This window comes from Mauremys mutica, chromosome 2 (genome assembly GCF_020497125.1).
Source record: "Mauremys mutica isolate MM-2020 ecotype Southern chromosome 2, ASM2049712v1, whole genome shotgun sequence".
In the NCBI taxonomy this organism is placed as follows: Eukaryota; Metazoa; Chordata; order Testudines; family Geoemydidae; genus Mauremys; species Mauremys mutica.
In genome coordinates, this window is record NC_059073.1 from 24,698,556 (window position 1) to 24,718,147 (window position 19,592).

Consider the following 19,592-nt stretch of genomic DNA (forward strand, 5'->3'; position numbering starts at 1 on the left):
GAGTTCTTTCTGCTGCTCACCACTGTTGTGTATTTGGTTGTCATGGTTTTTGTTGCTATGGCAACTGAGTTAGATTATTATGGGTTAGCTCAGCCAGCTTCAGCCGGCTGAGTGAGTTCTCTGAGCCTGTAAATAAAATGGTGGTTTTGTTAGCTGTCTGCTGTCTGGCCTCAAGTGATTTCTTCCTAAACCGGCTGCCCCCAAGGATATAACAAGTGGCGACGAGGGTGAGATTCCGGTGCTGCTCCAGTAACAGAAGGAAGTAGAAGTCAAGGTAAAGAACAAAAACAAAAAAGCTGCTTGTTTGCACTGACTGTGAAAGTGAAACTAAAATCATGGCTACTCTGACCAGGCCACTGGAACCTTTTGATGAGAATATAGAGCAATGGCATGTGTATACTGAGCGTTTTGAGCTTTTTTTTATTGCAAATGACATTACAGAAGCGAAGAAGGTGCCAATATTCTTAAGTGTTGTAGGGGCTAAAACCTACTCCCTGCTACGCAGCTTACTACACCCTGTTAAGCCAGCAACTAAATCTTACAGTGACATTGTGGAAATCCTGGGGTCCCATTTCTCCCCAAAACCACTGGTAATTGCTGAAAGATATAGGTTCCACAAAAGAGACCAAAAGGAAGATGAAACAGTTATACAATTTGTAGCCATTTTAAAAAAGCTAGCAGAACACTGTGAATTTAAAGAAATGTTAAATGATGCCCTGCGTGACAGGTTAGTGTGTGGCCTCTACAGTGAAGCTATATGGAAGCACCTACTGACAGAGGCTCAGCTTACCTTACAGAAGGCTGTTGATATTGCCGTCTCCATGGAACTGGCTACAAGGGAGGCGCAATACATCGGTGCATCCCCTAGGGTGAAAAAAGTGTCACAAGAACTGACCCACAAAACGGTGCAGAGTCAAGAATGTTACCGCTGTGGTAAGCCGGGTCACCAGGCATTGGAATGCTGGTGTAAGGACCTGGTGTGTCGACACTGTGGCAAAAAGGGACACATTGAGTGTGCCTGTAAACAAAAGAAAAAGGAGGCCTGTGGTCTGGCCGACAAAAAGAGGAACCTTGCATACCCTAGAGCAGACCCAGGATGATCAAGGTGACATCTCAGCGCAAGAGAAAGTGCCACTGGATGTTTTGTCTTTGGCAGTGGGCTCACATGAATACTGGGTAACCCCGTTATTGGATGGCAAACGTATACGCATGGAACTGGACACCGGTGCAGCCGTCTTACTGATCTCCGAGACTGTGTATAAAGAAAAGCTACAGCATCTTCCGCTTAAGGCAACAAAAACTGTTCTGAAGACGTATACGGGAGAAGCTGTGCCTATGCTGGGCACTATTGATGTTAAGGTGGAGCTCAATGGACAGGTGGCTAAATTGCCACTGTTTGTGGTGAGAGGTAACTACCCAGCCTTAATGGGTAGGTCTTGGCTTGGGAAGATTCAACTGAACTGGGCAGAAGTGCACCGGATGACTAAAGAAGAAACCAGTCTAACCCCTATACTAAGGAAACATGCTGCTGTTTTTGGAGATGATTTGGGAAGTATGAAGGGAATCACTGTGACATTGAACATTAAACCTGACAGTCCACCAAAATATCTGAAAGCCCAAACTGTGCCATATGCCATCAGGCCAAAAGTTGAAGCAGACCTGGAGCGCCTGGTCACCAATGGAGTCCTAATACCAGTTACCCATAGCTCATGGGCCACTCCTATCATTCCAATAGTGAAGAAAGATGGCTCTCTCCAGATTTGCGGTGATTTTAAAGTCACTGTCAACCCAGTGTTGTGTGCAGAGCAATACCCGCTTCCCCGCATCGATGACCTCTTCGCAGGCCTGGCTGAGGGACAAAAGTTCAGTAAGATTGATCTGAGTCAAGCATATTTACAGATGCACGTCGATGAAAAGTCCCAAGAGCTGTTGACTATTGTGACTCATAAGGGGCTTTATCGATACTGTCGCCTACCCTTCGGAATAACATCGCTCCCGCCCTGTTCCAGAGAGCTATGGACCAGCTCTTGTGTGGCTTGTCAGGAGTTCAGTGCTATCTGGATGATATCCTGGTCACTGGAAGAAATGAAGAGGATCACTTAAAGAATTTAGAGGCTACCCTACAAAGATTGGAAGAGTATGGCCTACGAGTTCGCAAAGACATGTGTGAATTCTTCAAGCCCTTTGTTGAATATTTGGGACATCATCGATTCTGCAGGTCTTCATAAGGCCCCTGCAAAAGTTAAAGCTATTGTGGAGGCTCCCCCACCACGAAATGTAAGCCAGCTGCGCTCGTTTCTAGGACTACTGAACTATTATGGAAAGTTCATCTCACAGTTAGCCACACTGCTAAAACCACTTCACGAGCTCCTCAGGCAGAACAAGGCCTGGAAGTGGACTGAAGCCTGTGATGTTGCATTTAACAAAGCTAAGGATGCATTGTTAAATTCTGAAGTTCTAACGCACTTTGATCCATCCTTACCCCTGCAATTGGCCTGCGATGCTTCCCCTTATGGAGTGGGAGCAGTCGTGTCGCACATTATGCCTTCAGGAGAAGAGAGACCTATTGCTTTTGCTTCACGCACTCTAAGCAAAGCAGAAACTAACTACGCTCAAATCGAATGTGAGGCATTAGGAATTGTTTTTGGAATTCGGAAGTTTCATCAGTACCTGTTTGGGCGAAAGTTTACTCTTCTTACAGACCATCGACCTCTGACGTCAATTTTTGGACCCTACACAGGCATTCCCCCATTAGCTGCTAGTCGTATGCAACGTTGGGCATTGTTACTTTCGGCACATACATATGAAATCAAATATCGGAAATCCACTCTGCACGGCAATGCAGATGGCCTCTCAAGGTTGCCTTTGCCGTTCAAACATCAAGATAGTGACCAAAAGGAAATCTTCTACTTTGAACAGGTAGAGAATACACCCATCACTGCTACTCAGATAAAGAAGGCAACTCGCGTTGACCCAGTATTGTCCCAAGTTATGGACCTGGTGATGCATGGAAAATCTCGACAAACCTCTCCGGTCTCATCCGACCTTGTTCCCTACATGTCCAAGCGGACGGAGTTATCGGTCCAATCTGGTTGTTTGTTGTGGGGGAGACGTGTCATTATTTCACCACCACTGAGATCACAGATGTTAGAACAGCTACATTCCGGTCACTGTGGAATAGTGCGCATGAAGGAAATTGCACAAAGCTATTTTTGGTGGCCTGGATTGGACAGCGCTATTGAAGAGAAGGCAAAAGCTTGTATGTCATGTCAGGGTGTGAGGAATGCACCCCAGTGGGCACCCCTACACCCATGGGACTGGCCTGAAAACCCATGGCAACGTATTCACATTGACTTTGCTGGCCCCCTTGAAGGAAGCATGTTCTTGGTGGCAATAGATGCCCATTCTAAATGGCCAGAAGTCTCTATAATGCAGTCCACTTCTGCAGAGAGTACTATCCAAAAACTACGAGGACTCTTTAGTCATTTTGGTCTGCCAGAACAACTTGTGAGCGACAACGGACCGCAGTTCGTTTCTCAGGAGTTTCAAAATTTTATGAAGGCAAATGGGATACATCACATCAGCACCATATCATCCGTCCACCAACGGATTAGCTGAAAGATTTGTGCAGACAATGAAAAACGCTTTGAAATCAGCAAGGGGACAACACTCCATTCAAAAGCGTCTGGATACCTTCTTACTTTCCTACAGAAACACACCTCATGCTACGACCCAGGCATCCCCAGCCTTTCTAATGTTGGGACGACAGCTGCGCACTTGCTTTGATCTGCTGAAACCTTCTGAACCCCGACAAACTGTGCAACATCAGCAGCAATATCAAGTCATCAGACGGGCACCCAGAGCAAAAGACCGAACCTTTAGCCCGGGACAGCCAGTTTTGGCTCGGAATTACACTTCCAGAGCTAAATGGGTCCCGGCCACAGTCATCACTCAAACAGGACCTGTTTCCTACACAGTCCGGACTGCAGAGAATCTTACCTGGCGGCGACATGTAGATCAGCTGTTGCCAGGTCATGCCAGTCCTCAGGACCCATCTGCAGTTGAGGGGTCTGACTTCACCTCTTCTAGTGAGGCACCGAGTCACCTGTTCCTGACTGTTCTCCTCCATTACTGCCGGCGGCTGAGATACCCCTTTGCCCAGCACGAGCTGATACCACCTCCTCACCCGTTCATGCTGCGGACCCTGAGCCCCTAGTGCTTTCGGGTGCAATAACACCAGAAGTTCGCCGTAATCCACCTAGAGACAGAAGGCCTCCTCATCGGCTGGATCTTTAGCTAGGGTGAACCCACGGTTATGGGGCAAAATAATCCCCAGGGTTTAGCCAGGAATGGAGGCAGTCTACCCTCCTTCTCTAGTCTAGTGTGTGTTTTATTTAGGGGATGTTCTTATTAGGGGGGGAGGAATATGTTGTGTATTTGGTTGTCATGGTTTTTGTTGCTATGGTAACTGAGTTAGATTATTATGGGTTAGCTCAGCCAGCTTCAGCCAGCTGAGTGAGTTCTCTGAGTCTGTAAATAAAATGGTGGTTTTGTTAGCTGTCTGCTGTCTGGCCTCAAGTGATTTCGTCCTAAACCGGCTGCCCCCAAGGATATAACAACCACAGTCCCACAGGAGTGAGGGCTGAGTTCTTCAGCTGCTGCTGCACATAGCAGCATTTTGAGGGCTAGGATTGAGCTCCCTTGCCCTCCCCTCTCCCACGGACTCAAAAAAAAAAAAAGAGGGAAAATGCACTCTTGTCCTCCTCTACCTGAAAACTGTAGGGAAATCCCTCTCCATCCAGATCCCTCCCCTATAGTTAGGCCACTGGTGGCCCATAGAAGGATGCAGTTGAAAAGCTTACAAAGGAGTCCGAAAAAATTTCCATAGGAGTTTGAGAGCTGGCAGCTGGCTGGAGCTGGTTATTTCATCTGCCACTCATCCAGAGAGCATTCACACTGAGCAATACTGCTGTGCTGGCACTGAGCGTTAAATTCCTAACAGCTAGCAGAAGCATGCGACAGCTCTCATGCCTCTGCCTCGTGTCATTCAGGCTTGGCTCCATGCCTAGCCCTCTTTCTTCACCTCACTATCTTGCTTTTTTTGTTGGGGGAGGGTGAGAAAATAAATGTGGTTACTCTCCAGTCTGAATATATATATCTGCTCAGAAAGAACCATATTAATAAACCATATCTATGTGACAAGGAAGAACACTGAGCCATTAATTTTCCCTTTCTGTTGTTAAAAGTGCCTAAACAACTTTGTTTCTTTTCAATTTAATTACAAGTTTTGCTTTGAAATAGATGGACTGTCTCGGTGGAAAATCCCTCTTATCTACACTCTTTGAAGTGAACAAAAAAACTGGACAGAACAAATTAGACTTGAGTACAGGCCAGGGTTGCCAACATTGTATTTAAAAAGTACTGGACAGACCTCAGCTGTCCCCATTCTTGACTTGAACCTCTGAGAGCAATTCCCTTTCCCGTCACCCCCATGCTTCTGAGGGCTTCTCTCTCTCCAGTTCTGGATGCTGCAGAGAACCCAGGGCCTCAGATGCTAGGCCAGCAGCCACTGCAACTCCTGTTCTGGTTCTGCTCGGGCACCAGGAGCTGAGTTGGAGGCTGCAGTTGCTGGTCTTTGCTTGCTGCAGTGCTGTGCACCCTGCTGAGGACATTAGCAGAGACTGCGGGTGGGGAGGGTACACCCCAGGAGTATCGCCTCACCTGCCAGAGAGTGCCCCTTTCTGACGCTGGCCATTCTGTGCAGCTCCAGGGCACACAGCCCTGTCCACTTGCCCTGCCAGACAGAGCAGGGAAAGCAGATGGGACTGCACTCCAGAGCCGGAGTCAGCAGGGGGCCAGTACTCATGGATGCATCTTTCCATTCCCCTCCCAACCCTGGCCCTCGATCGCTGCCCAGTCTGCTTTCCCTGCACAGCACCGAAGAGCCAAGGTTGGGAGGGGAGTGGAAAAATGCACCTGTGAGTACCGGCCCCCTACTGTTGAAATACAGGTTAAAAGGCATCCCGAACTGATTTAGTATGGAACAGGCAATTTTCTACTTAAATAAGGGACGTCCCTTGTAATATCAGCAAAGAATCCTGTGGCACCTTATAGACTAACAGAAGTTTTGCAGCATGAGCTTTCGTGGGTGAATACCCACTTCTTCGGATGCAAGCAGTAATATGTAACTGTTGGCAACCTTAGGACAGTCACTAGTGTTCTGTTATTATGCAGTTTGTTTCCATTCTTTATGTTTTTCCTAGAGTGGGACTACAAATTGGCTTGCAACATACGAATAAAGTGTGAAATCTTTAGAGAACTACGATCACCAGATAATGCAGCTCTGTTATTTCTCTGATCTTCTATTGCATATATTAATTCCAAGCAAGAGCTGACAAAAGCACAGCAAACCTGAAAGATGTGCAGCAAGATGGAAAGGTGAATTTGTAGACCATGCTATCCAAATCGTTGCCTTCTCATCTGGTTATGCAAAATTTAAGAATTACATTTCTGTTCTCAAACGCATTTTGAAAAGAAATTAATGTTTTCAGACTAAATAAAATGTGGCTGCCTAGTAACCGTAGAACAAGATATGAAGGAGAGTTTTACTTGCTGGAAGGTTCTCTGCACCTTGAAGTCTTTAAACCATGATTTGAGGACTTCAATGGCTCAGACACAGGTTTGATACAGGAGTGGGTGGGTGAGATTCTGTGGCCTGCATTGTACAGGAGGTCAGACTAGATGATCATAATGGTCCTTCTGACCTTAAAGTCTATGATTCAATAAAATCTGATCCGCTATTTTAAAAAGTTTGCTATTAAAATGACATTCCTTTGTTTAGACTCTGCGGGCCACATTTTAGCCCAAAGCACATTTTAAACTGACGAGATACTGTAAAAATCCATAAGGGCTTGTTTACATGGGGAAATTGACTGGCATAGCTTTAGTGGAATAATTATTCCAATGTAGCTATGTGGGCATAACTCCCCCCTGTGGACACACTATTCCAGAATTATTCCTCTGTGGCAATGCTGGTCAATTTCCCTGTGTAGACAAACCCTGAGAAATTAGGCTTTTATAGGCAGTGCTTGCAGCACCTTCATTTTAGTAGCACAAACACAGCACCATAGTCAAAAGGCTTTAGGAGATTAAAATAATTACTAGATCTTCTTTTAAATCTGTAAACTCTAATGCTAATACTTTGACAGCTTTCACAAAGATGTGGGGGGAGGTTTCATACACAAAGGAAAGGATATAGACTGCAGCTGTCACAAATAGCTTTATAGCTCTGAAAGGCACAATAATGAATGCATGTTTACACAATATACAATCTTTTTAAAGAATCACCATCATTCTAATGTAATTATTAGTCCTTTTTGCTTCCTGGCTGGCTGGCTAAATATACATATCTTTGCAGCAATCTTGGATTATAGAATTTCCAACATGTACAAGTGCAGTTTAAGATTCTTTTAAGCTCCATCCGCTTGTGTATAGCGCAGTAAAGGCAGCCTGGTAAGAGACAAAGTGTGCTGCGTGGGCTGTGAAAAATACAGCAAAATGAAAGGTAAATGCAACTTTTGTTAAAACATGTAGCTATTTCCACTTTTATTAAAAACATCCTTTTATGGAATTGCTATTTCACTACAAAATATCTCTAAGGAGCAAGTTTCTCTATGTGACTTCTCAATGCTGAGACTGCCTTTGGCTCATGCATTTCTGATCTTCAGCAAGCAGAAATATATTATGGTCAGCAACACATTATTGTGTACATCAATCATTTCCCCAGTGTTCAGCACACAAACTGATCGGTGATGGCAAAATTATGTATTTTTATCATATCAATTTTTTTAGAAATACACCAAGTATTATTTATATATTCAGCTCTTGCTAAACTGATACTTCAAATATTTATAGACAAGCTGGTGTGGATATTTTAGTGCAGACAAATGGAAATATATTAGAAATAATTTTTAAAATCCCTCTTACTGAGTCCATATCTTTTTGTCTTGAGGTCTAACAAGATACATATTTCAAGATGTGTATCTCTCCCTCCACCCTCCAACACTAGCCGTAACCTGACAATGTGCTACCATGAATACATCATACAGAAACGCAAGTGTCCTTCTGAAAGCATCGCCCATGACCAAGGTACACAGTTATCAAACTGCCTATTTATAGACTAGACAGAGCAGCCAAATGTTACTTGCTGTCAGGTCTCATTTGCAAGCCAGTAGACAACTCTTGCAGTGATGCAGATGCGCCACTGTAAGCACCCTAATGTAACCCCTCTAAGCTGACAGGAGAGAGCTCTCCCATCAACTTAACTACTCCTGCCCCGCAAGCGTGGTAGCTATGCCAGCAGTAGAAGCTCTCCCACTGACATTGCACTGTGCACACCAGTGCTTAGGTTGGTGTAACTTATGTCTCCGGGGCGGGGGAGGAGGGGGAGGTGTCACACCCCTGAACAACATAAGTTATACCACAGTAAGTGCTAGTGTACAGATAGCCTAATACTTGTATCTTTGGTTTGTGGTAGGCCCTGTACCTACCCCCTACACGAGACTAATCAGCTCCTTGTAGCCTTAAGCTATGTTTACACTGCACTTTTGCCAGTCAGGAGTGCGAAAAAACACACCCTTAACCAACAAAAGTTCTACTGACAAAAAGCGCCAGTGTGGACTGCACTTTGTCAGCAGGAGACCCTCTCTCACCAACAAAGCTACCCTCGTTCATTGGGGGTGGTTTTATTTTGTCAGCAGAAGAACTCTCTCCCGCCAGCAAAGAGCGGCTGCATAGGAGACCTTACGGTGGCACAGCTGTGCTGCTGTAAGGTACACAGTGTAGGCATAGCTAAGAGTATGCCAGGGCGTGTCTACACTTACCTCTGGAGTGATCGATCCGGGGTGGAGGGGGTCGATTTATCGCATCTAGTGAAGACGCAATAAATTGACCGTCAAGCGCTCTCCCATGGACTCCGGTACTTCATCAGAGCAAGAAGTGGAGTCAACGGGGGAGCATCAACAGTCGACCTACCGCAGTGAAGGCACCGCGGTAAGTAGATCTAAGTACGTCGACTTCAGCTATGTTATTCACTCCCAGTGTAGACCAGGCCCTGCCAGTAAAGAAACTGGAGTGACAAATGCAGAGTCAAGTTCATGTGAACCAAGTAGTTAAGGTCTTTAGAGAAATATCAACAACAGAGCGGTAATTCATTTACAGATGTGAAATGGAAAAAGTTTATAACAGAAGAGATACAGCCTTCTTGGATATATCTTTTAGGTTCAATTGGTTCTGGCTAACATGGAAGTTTGATATTTTACAAAATAGCATTTATTAGGTTCAAGAAGCAAAAGAAACTGAAGTAGGGTTTTTAAAAGAAAACAAATATAGATCATGTGGAGACTAATTTTTGTATCTTTCCTTACTTGTAGACACTCCTTCATTGTCTGGTAATTCCTGGTACATGCTGCTAGGGATTCAAAGAAGAGAAGGAGCATCTTTGAGGAGTACTCCTGCCTAATCTAAAAAGTGACTGAAGTGACCCATAAATCTAAGAGATAAGCCTAACCATTCAGGACCAAGTTCAAAATTTAGGTGGGAATACCCTTCAATTTTAATGCATAAACTGAACCCAAAAGACATCTGCAGACTCTCTTATCCAGAAGGAAAATAATTATTTATATTTTGTGGTGCTTCACTCATTATAACTCAGGATAGATTGGTTGCTGGGTTTTGCTGGTACATGCTAGCCTGGAAGCAAACATAAATAGTGTTTTAATTTTGGATCATGCCATCTGTTTAATAATGGATCTGGGATACACCTCCTCTGAAGACTCAAGATGGAAACAAAATACCTCCCCACTGAAACATCACCATTTTCATATAACCATAGGAAAAAGCCATCTTCAACTTCAAGAACAAAACCCTCCATTCAGTCCCCTTGAACAATACATTCCGAGAAGTCCTACAAGCAGCTATCCGGGAAGAATGCAAAAGAGGTGTGTCTCCAGCAAAGAGCAAGAGCGTAGCATTATTAGATTTCTTATCTAAAGAAACAATCAAGAAACTGCTTATAAAGAAGTCAAGCTAGTGATAATTTTCTGTGTTGCTTTATCAATGTAGGCCAAGTAAAAGGCCAATGGAGGCCTGCCCAGATGGGAAGGATCTATGGTAAATCAAAAAGATTAAGAATGCAGAGACAATCCAAGCAGATTTCTAGCCACAAGGATCAGTGCCAAAGAATACAGTACAACAGGCAACCCAAACAGAAGCAAAGCCATGAAGAGTGTGTCATTCAGACAATCCTATCAAACCCTGAACTCTGAACAATATAATTCAGTCAGAGCAAGGCTGATCACTTCACCAGTGGCTTGCTTCTTAGTCTATTGTCCTTGGGTCATATAGAATCTATGGATAAATTAATATTACAAGCAATGTGCAACCTGGCAAAACTGCTTCAGGTGGATACCTTGTGGTTTCCACGGGTGTTCCCTAAGCGAATGCAGTAGCTGTAGCCCTGGAGGAGGAGGAGCTTCACAGAAGATGGAAACCTTTGGGCCAGCTACTTCCCTTCCCTGGAGAGCTGGAGCTGTTTTCAGCTGCCTAGTTCTCCCCATCTAGCTACAGGCAGGTCCCTGTGGCAGCCTTTCTTTGTGGTCCTGTTCTTATAGATTCATCAATTCCAAGGCCAGAAGGTACCGTTGTGACCATCTAGTCTCACCTCCTGTACAGCACAGGCCATAGAACTTTCCAAAATAATTCCTAAAGCAGATATTTTAGAAAAACATCCAATTGGAGTTTAAAAATTGTCAGCCAGGGACAACCCACCACAACCCTTTATAAGTTGTTTCAGTGGTTAATTACGCTCACTGTTAGAAAGTTTCACCGTGTTTCCAGTCTGAATTTGTCTAGCTTGAACTTCTAGCCATTGGATCATGTTATACCTGTCTCTGCTAGACTGAAGAGCTCATTATTAAATATTTGTTCCCCGTGAAGGTACTTATTGACTCTAATCAAGATACCCCTTTAACCATTTGTCAAGCTCTCCTGCTGGCTCCATGCAGTTCAGTGCAGGAGGCAGGCGGAGATGGTAGGGCTGGGAGGAGAAGCAGCTGCAAAGTCCCGCAGAGAGAGGGGTGGGCAGCACAACATTAGCTTTCTTCTAGTCTTCTGAAACTTCCCCCAGTGCTCCAAGACTTATTGAAAATAAACATTAATTGTCCAGCAAACTCCTCGGCCAGCTCTTTTAAAATTCTAGGATACAAGTTATCTGGGCCTGCTGATTTAAAAATGCTAACTTTAGTAGCTTCTGTTTAACATCCTCCAGGGATGTTAGCAGAATGGAAAGTGTTATCATATAATCTGTTTCACCCCACCAAGTACAGAAAATAAATATGTATTGACCACTTCTGCCTTTTCTGCATTATTATTGATAATTCTACCATTTCCATCTTGTAATGGACTAATACCATTGTCAGGATTCTTTTTGTTTCTAAAACTCCTCCTTATTGTCTTTAACTCTATTAGCCATAGGTTTCTCCTAGAAACAGCCAGGCTTGTGAAGAGAGCCTAGAATGAGGTTTGGCTGTGTTATTATTTTCCTTAATAATAAAAGACAGCTGGTTGGGAATTTTTTGACTACATGCTTTTTTCCTTCAGCAAAAGCATATTCATCAAAACTGAAACTTTTCATGCAAAAGGATCTGTTTTGACTAAACTTTCATTGGGAAGGTTTCTCGGATGCAGAATAGAATTTCTGGTCAGAGAGAGAGAGAGAGGAAAAAGTAAGATCCCAGAATATCCAACTTTGATGGTTCAGACACTCACCGGTGATGAGGGAAACCCAGATCTGCCTGATTCAGACCAGGGACTTGAAGCTGGAAGTGAGGGCCCTAACCACCAAGCTATTGGACAGTCTAGGGCAGGGCTCTCTCAGTTTCGCCTGTTGAAGCTGCTCCACTTTGTATAAATAATTTAATATTCTTTGGACCAGAAACAGACTTTATAGTAGGAGACACACCAAATAAGGCAAAACAGGGACTCTAATACCCTGGGACCAACATGGTTACAACAGCACCGCAAACAAGTATAAAAGTGAAATATTTACACTTACAGGGCAAGAACAAACTTCCAAACAGAGATTTCTCCCTCATTTCCTCTCTCCCATTTTGCCCTATACTTCTCCCCCTACATCACCTCTCTCACTGGTTTCTCCTCCAACTGGCCCCATGTACCTTCTCTACTTTCCCTTGGTCCTCACCTCAGACTTGACAACTTTCAAATAAAGCTTCACTGACATGTGTGTCCTGGCTCCATCACAATCTTTGCCATTACAATCTGCTTCACTGATATATTTGCTTTCATCCTCCAGCTTGCCAGTGCATTCCTTGACTTGAGCATTGTCCTCATCTCTGTTGCCATCTTTTTCACCATCCTCACCTCTGTCACTGACATCAGCTCCACCATTAACATCTTCAGCGCCATCACCATCCTCACTGTCATCCCTACCTTCATCATTCACCTCATCACGTCATCTGCTCCATTGCTATCAATTCCCTTGCCAGCTCTATCACCCTCCTTGGTGCTCTCCAGGGCTCTGCCTGGGCTCTGTTACTGCCATTGAATCTCTGGGCACCATCATTGCTGACTTGGGCTATGCCACAGTCATCAGTTCTTTGGTCACACCCATCATCTGCCTCCTGGTCACCATCATCCTGGGTCCCACTGGCTTTACTGTCAGCCCCATCAACAGATCTTTTCACCACTACCATCAATTCATTCACCTCCCTTGTTGCTTTCCATCCTGGGCTCTGTTGCCATCGATTCCCTGATTGTCACGGTTGTCCCAGGCTCCACAACCATCATTGCCTCCCTCGTCACAGCTGTCTTGGGACATTCTTGGCTCCACCACGGTCATCAGCTTCCTGGTTATCCCTGTCATTGTCTCTTCACCTCCCTCATCGATTCCATCCTGGCCTCCATTGCCACCCTCATCACCACCATCCTTGGTTCTGTCACCTCCCTCCTCAGCCCCACTCCAGTCCTTGTCATCATCATTGGCTCCATCACCATTGTGCACGTTTGTTGCCACCATTCTGCTCTCCACTGCTATTGATGGATCCCTCTTTCTTGCCATCTTAATCTTCACCATCAGCTTCTTGGCTATTGCCATCATTGCCCTGGCTCCACTGCCATCATTGGTTCTGATGCTTCCCGCCTGGGTTCCATTGCCATGTCACCACCACTATCCTGGGCTCTGCCACTATCATCAACTCCCAGGTCACTTCTGTCTTGGACTCCATCCCTGTCCTTCTCATTGCCCTGGTTTCATTGTCATCATAGGTTTCCTAGTCACCACCATCACTGTCGTCACTGGTTCTGTCACTTCCCTCATTGCCATCCTCACTGCCATCTAAGGGTAAGCCAACAGACACCACAGTGCACTGATAATTAGAGCTGAGAAAAATTTTTCAAACAGTTCATTTGTCCAAAAAGTGTAGTTTTGGCCAATCCAAAACAACTTGTGAATTTGAAAGAAATGCCTTTGGCCATTTGCAAAATGGACAAAGGAAGTGGTGGTGGTAACCTGCTCTCCCTACTCCCACCCCTTATAATCTTTAGCCCGGTGATTAGGACCCTCATCCGGGACATAGAAGACCTAGGGTTGAAATCCTGCTCTGGAACAGACCCAAAAAAGGGACTTTCAATTCACCAAAAATTCCCCCAAAAATTCAGATTCAGTTCAACCCAAACTGGATTTTTTTTAACTGCCACCAAACCAAAAAAATCAGTTATTTGTCTAACTGTTCTGGTAATGTTTATTAATACAGCTGATCTAATACTATTTAGTTGAACAATGTATTTGATGAATGTCATCATTCAAATAAAATATTAACAAAAATGTTCTGTTATTCAACCTTTTTTTTAAACTTTTAAATTATATTCCAAAAATAATGTTTTATTCGTCAAATAGCTTTGATAAATTATTCACTAGTCAAAGAGCTCTGTTTATTATGGTAATTTATGAAAATGACTCAAATTAGCAAGATTCCAAACAAAGGATTTAAAAAACATAAGAATATGATACATGCAGGATCTTTACAGAAAAGATAAATCTCTAATAGTTTGTTGCTGAGTGACAGATAGGTATTAAAGTGAAATACTGACACCCACAGGACAATAGTTGTACTTAAAAAAATATCTCCACTTACAGTTCTACTTGGACTTTGGGAAATTTATTTAGGGCCTAATCCTGCCCTACCCAAATCACCCAATTGGGTCCTGCTTAAATCATGAAACTTGAGCTTTCTTAAAGACTAGCAGAAAGATTAAGTTAGATGCTATGCATTTATAATGTGTTTGCAAAGTTAAAATTACAACAGTTACATTGAAATCAATTAGGTGCTAAGGGCGATTTTTAGGAGCAGCATAAAAAAAGAAAATTCTAAAAATCCCAATGTTTGCTACCATGAATTATCATGGAATTCTTTCCCCTTCTGTACTCTACTAAAAAAAACCCTTCTATCCTTGTAGTTTACACTGACTGGTAAATTCATTTAGGGCCTGGAGCCTATGTTATCCAGATCACCCACTGATTTCAGTCTGGTAGAAGAGGACAATGCCCAGCTGGTTAAGCCTATAAAATTTGATAGTTTTGAACAGATTTGAGCAAACTTCTAATGTGTAGGACCTCTGGGCCTTTAACAGTTCACTATGGGATTAAATGAGTAAGAGTCTGCTGGATGTACAATAGCAAATAGTTGAATGCTTGACATATGCAATACATAGAATGTGCAAATTTATTTGGTGTTTTATTCTTTTACTTCATGAAGAGAGTGGTAAAGAGATTTAATGTGAGCAGACCTAGAACTAGTGTTTCTCTTCATTTCTGATTTTTTTTTGCTTGTTTCTTTGTAATTGCCATTATGCTATAAGCCAGAGTTCAGAAAAGATCAAAGAAGATTACTTTAATGAAGCAGGAATCTCATTTCTCTTCTTCCATAACTAAGCAAAAGGTCAAAAGCTTCCCTATATTCAAGAACAAAGGTCAACTTTCTAAAAGTCAAATACCAGCCTGAGCTTTCTGGAAGGGTTTGCAACTGGATTCAAGTGCAAGAGTGCTGAGATTCTATAAGGTGATAGTTACTTATTGGCCTGAATCAGAACTCCAAAAAAGATTCACACCTGAATACTTAGTTGTGTAATAATTTCAACATTTTCTGTACTCTTCAAAGCTGGCTTTGTACTTGGTATCAATCACCCCCTTAATTTTAAGTATGAAGTGAAGTCAGTGGGAGTTAAGCATATTTTTAAGTGCTTTGCTGAGGCCCTGAGGCACCAGGATATTAAGTATGTGAGTAGTCTCATCGCCTAAATTTACACCCAGACCTAAGTGCTTTGCTGATCAGAATCCTAATTTGAGAGCTCAATGCCTCGTTAAGTTACTGTCTTTTCTGGGGACAAATTAATGGAGGATATGGGGCCAAAGCTGGGTCTCAGGAAGTACTTTGGCTTTTGGTGGAAGAATCATGGCTAGATGGGGAGCTACAGGGTGCAATTTCTATGCTCCATGATCACCTCTCTGAAAACCAATGGAGAAGAGGGTTTAGGAGGAAAGATATTGCAATGACAGAACTTGTCTTCTGATAAATCTAAATGTCTGAAGATTTTGCTACTTCAAGGGCTGAAGACACTCTGATAATATATTATGGAGATTACCATAATTGGTTAACGGTGCTTCAGTCTGTAAGTGCCACATTTTACTGCCATGTCCAGAAGAAACACACCTGAAAGGGAAAAACATTTTGCCGTGTTTTGATCTTCCACACATTTTATTTGTAAACATTTGTTACATGTGCCAATAATTTAACTGAACACAAGATTCTGTACATTTCAATGTATACTATTAACAATGTCACACCAGAAAAAAATTAACTGAATTGAGTTACAGTTGTACCTGAAAACCTTCAGAGTACAAACTGTGTTAGAAACACTGAACAAGAAAGGAAAAAAAGGTTTGAGAACAATGCCAGAGAGAATTTTTGAACTGCTACGGGATAGAAACCACAATGAAAACTTGTTAGCTGGCTCCTATATCTCAAGATAAATCCAGCTAAAATACTGCTTAGGTTGACCGAACTATTGCCAAAGCACAAAACAAACCACTTTTTTCTTTAACTTAATAGACTTCTTGGAAGGTAGATGCCTAAAATAAATTTAAAATATTATGAACTTGATTTTCCACAATTAATAAATCATTTGAAGAAAAAAATTATATTGTCTTTATTCTTAATAACAATATAAAAAAGATTATTTTGGTTTGAATGGAGGTCTTGCTGTTGTTTACACACTGCATTGAAAACAAAATGTTGCACTTTGAATAAAACCTCTGGATCATACCCAGTATTACAGTTGCAGTTGAGTTTATGATCTTTTAAGGTCTTTCTTTGGTAGTCACCAATTCAGTAAAATTTCCAAGCCTGTGTGTTTATAGTTAGGTTCCTAAATCCATCTTAAAGCACCTAAATAAGAGCAGCTTGATTCTGAAATGCTGCCAAGTACCTGCAGCTCTGATTGTTAACATTCAGATTTGTAGGTTATTTAGCAATTCTGCAAATCAGGCTACTTTTATTTAAAAGCCTAACTTTAGGCATCCAAGCTAATAATAGTGGACAATTAAAAACAAATCTTAAAAGAAAATTCCACTAATTTTGAGGTTGCAGATGACAGACTTTTACATGAGCTACCATAATTGTACATATCTGTATATACACAATGTACAGGTGACAGCCAATATAAAGTATGTTGCTAGCTAACCTATGAAAGCTCACTACAGTATTTTAAATAATGCCTACAATACTGAAAAAGTAAAGCATCACCTTCAGTATAGGTCCCTCCACTGTGTTAGCCTGTGGAATAACATCTCTTCATGTAGGATATTAATTCTCGGACAGATCAGACTTTGGTCTGCTTTCTATGCTATTTCCCCCCTTACTAATATCCATAAAGAACATGTAACATACCTATTTTTTCTTTTTAATTTCCTTTGAAGATAATAAGACAACCAGTATCAATTTAAAAATATGAACAATTTGTACACTTCCAATAAAAAAGTCAACCTTTTTTACTGTAGTGTACACACTAATCAACACATGAAGTCAAGCCCTGTAATATGTGCAGAATAAGCAAGTTCAACTGCTATTAAAGGGGGAAGAGACAAATGTGAGAAGAGCATTGCACTGAACATGCTGAAGTACTTACAACTTCCAGTTTTCAGCCGGAGAGAAAGCGACACATTCACACTTAATAGGAATGTTAACCAAGTGAGAAATAAGGAAATAACCAAAGATTCCATTCCAATTCAAATCACTGTTCTATCACATTAGGGTGCTTTTTTTTTTCTCCTTTTAAAATATATATCACACCAAATATTTTCTTCTTATCCTCTTATCAAACAAATACAAAAACTGACCATTACTACATTTATCATGTACAATTTCCAGCACTGAATGTTACACAGGTTCTTGGTCCAATAATTGCTTACACTGCAGGCAGGTGCTGACAATGTGGTTCAATTTCATTTTAAAGATAGTATATAATGAATTCCAGTAAACAAAAAGTCGTCAGAAATTTTTAGACACTAATCTTCAAAATAGTTTACATACTTGTTTTCCTAGTGTGCTTAACTGGATACGACGTATTTAAACTGGCAGGAAACCATCTTGCAGAGTTAGTATAAACTAAAATGAAATAACACTGCACAAATTCCTCCCACCTCTAGGGAGGAAGCCTTCTAAACTTAGAAATGATTAATGTTGATATTTGTCATGAGTAGTTGATGGCTTAAGGAAAACTTAAAAGAATTATTTAAAGAAATATATCTGCCTAAAGATTTTTTGCACTTTTTTCTTCATTTTTCTTTATTGAGGACACCCACAAAAAAACAAAAGCTTTGTTCTTTTAGTGTTAAGTCTTCTCCAACTGTTTATTCTGCCATTCAAATTTTTGGTTTGTGACACTCTTTTCTACAGCGATGTTACAAATATAAATGAACAGCTTCCGGTGAGGAATAAGTGCCAGAAGCAAAGACAAGGTGGGTGAGGTAATATCTTATTGGAGCAACTTTTGTTCATGAGACACACAAGCTTTCAAGCTTACACAGTGCTCTTCTTCAGGTCTATTGTGTGTACGCTCAAACACTTGTGTCTCTCACCAACAGAAGTTGCTCCAATAAAAGATATTACCTCACCCACCTTATCTCTCTAACATCCTGGGTCCAACATGACCCCAACAACACTGCATATGAGAGAAGCAAACATGCTTAAGGTGTAAAGATCCTAGTTTCATGTAAGTGCTCCAATAAAACAGTGGACAGGAGAAATACACTCTTAAATAAACAGCTTTCTAGGAACAGAGGAAACCAAATTAATCCCTGGTGCAATTCCATTGCTCTTCATGAAGTTACACCAAGGATGAAATTGACCCAATCTTTTCCCAAGATTTCCTAGAGGCATCAGCAGGATTTTATGTCTTCAAAACTTAAGACCTCATAGAAAGTATCAATTCATTATTGTTATGTTGATTTACCAAACCAAACCTTCATCAGGCTGATCTACATAATATACAGACATCGGCAACAATGCCCCATAATACCACCATTGAACACTACTGAGCCTTCCCAGAGCCAAATCTCTTACCTATAAACAGAATTCAGTAATAAAATACAAAACTAAAACAGGATTTATGTCTGAGCAACGAATATATAAAATGACTATTGCAATTTTGTGGTGACAGAATAGAAATTTAACAATAATCAGAAAGCCTAAAAAGGGTGTGTTTAGAATTATAAAAGAAATAGCGATTATCTCAAGATACAAATATAGTGCGGATAGCTGAAGAGCTTTCTGTTGCAGCAGGAAATGCAACAAGTTGTGTACAGTGTGTTTCCCCAGTACTGCAACACAACACACTTAAAAACACTACTTTAATATGGGTTATGCTGCAGCAGCAAAACACTTCTTATTGGTCGGCTGTATAAATTAACTGTAATAGACAAAGAAAAAAGGCATTAAGTGAGCAATGCACGGTGAAACCAAACTATTTGATTTGTTCTTTAAGTACGTTTGCAATAAGAACTGGGGATGGGGATTGTCCATTCCATTCGGATAACATGCCTTCTTTGAACATTAGATTCTTGGCAGGAAGTGGAACACCCATGTCTGCAGAAGTAGGTTGTGAAAACAAACTTGAACTGGTGTCAGAGAGCAGATCCAGTGTTGAAATACCTTCCTAAAGACAAAGGGAAAAATGCAATGTTTTTAAATAGGAACAAAGGACCAGCAAGGGTGGTTTAGTACTAACTAGAGTTCGATTGACTCTTTTAAGCCACACATCTGCATTCTGGAGGGTCTATGAATGCTACTTTCAGCCACTGAAGTTTTGAATTTTTATATAGATAAGTGCATGCGCCACTGAATGTGTCAGGAGTTACTTGACTCTTCTGCTATGTCTACATACAAACTCCCTTGGGTCCAAAAAGGCTTCTGGAAAAATCCAAAGTAGAATTAAAAAAACCTCAGTCAGAATTTCATTTA

At 41.8% G+C, this 19,592-nt stretch overlaps 1 protein-coding gene across 1 annotated transcript in view; it reads right to left on the reverse strand.

Moving 5' to 3' along the window:
• Positions 1 to 15,811: 15,811 nt before the first annotated feature.
• Positions 15,812 to 19,592, reverse strand: part of FAM91A1 (family with sequence similarity 91 member A1) — a 50,271-nt gene continuing 46,490 nt past the window's right edge. The window contains exon 24 of the mRNA XM_045004367.1: positions 15,812 to 19,287. Coding sequence (XP_044860302.1) covers positions 19,096 to 19,287 — 192 coding nt within the window. The 3' untranslated portion in view covers positions 15,812 to 19,095. The remainder of the gene's footprint in view (positions 19,288 to 19,592) is intronic.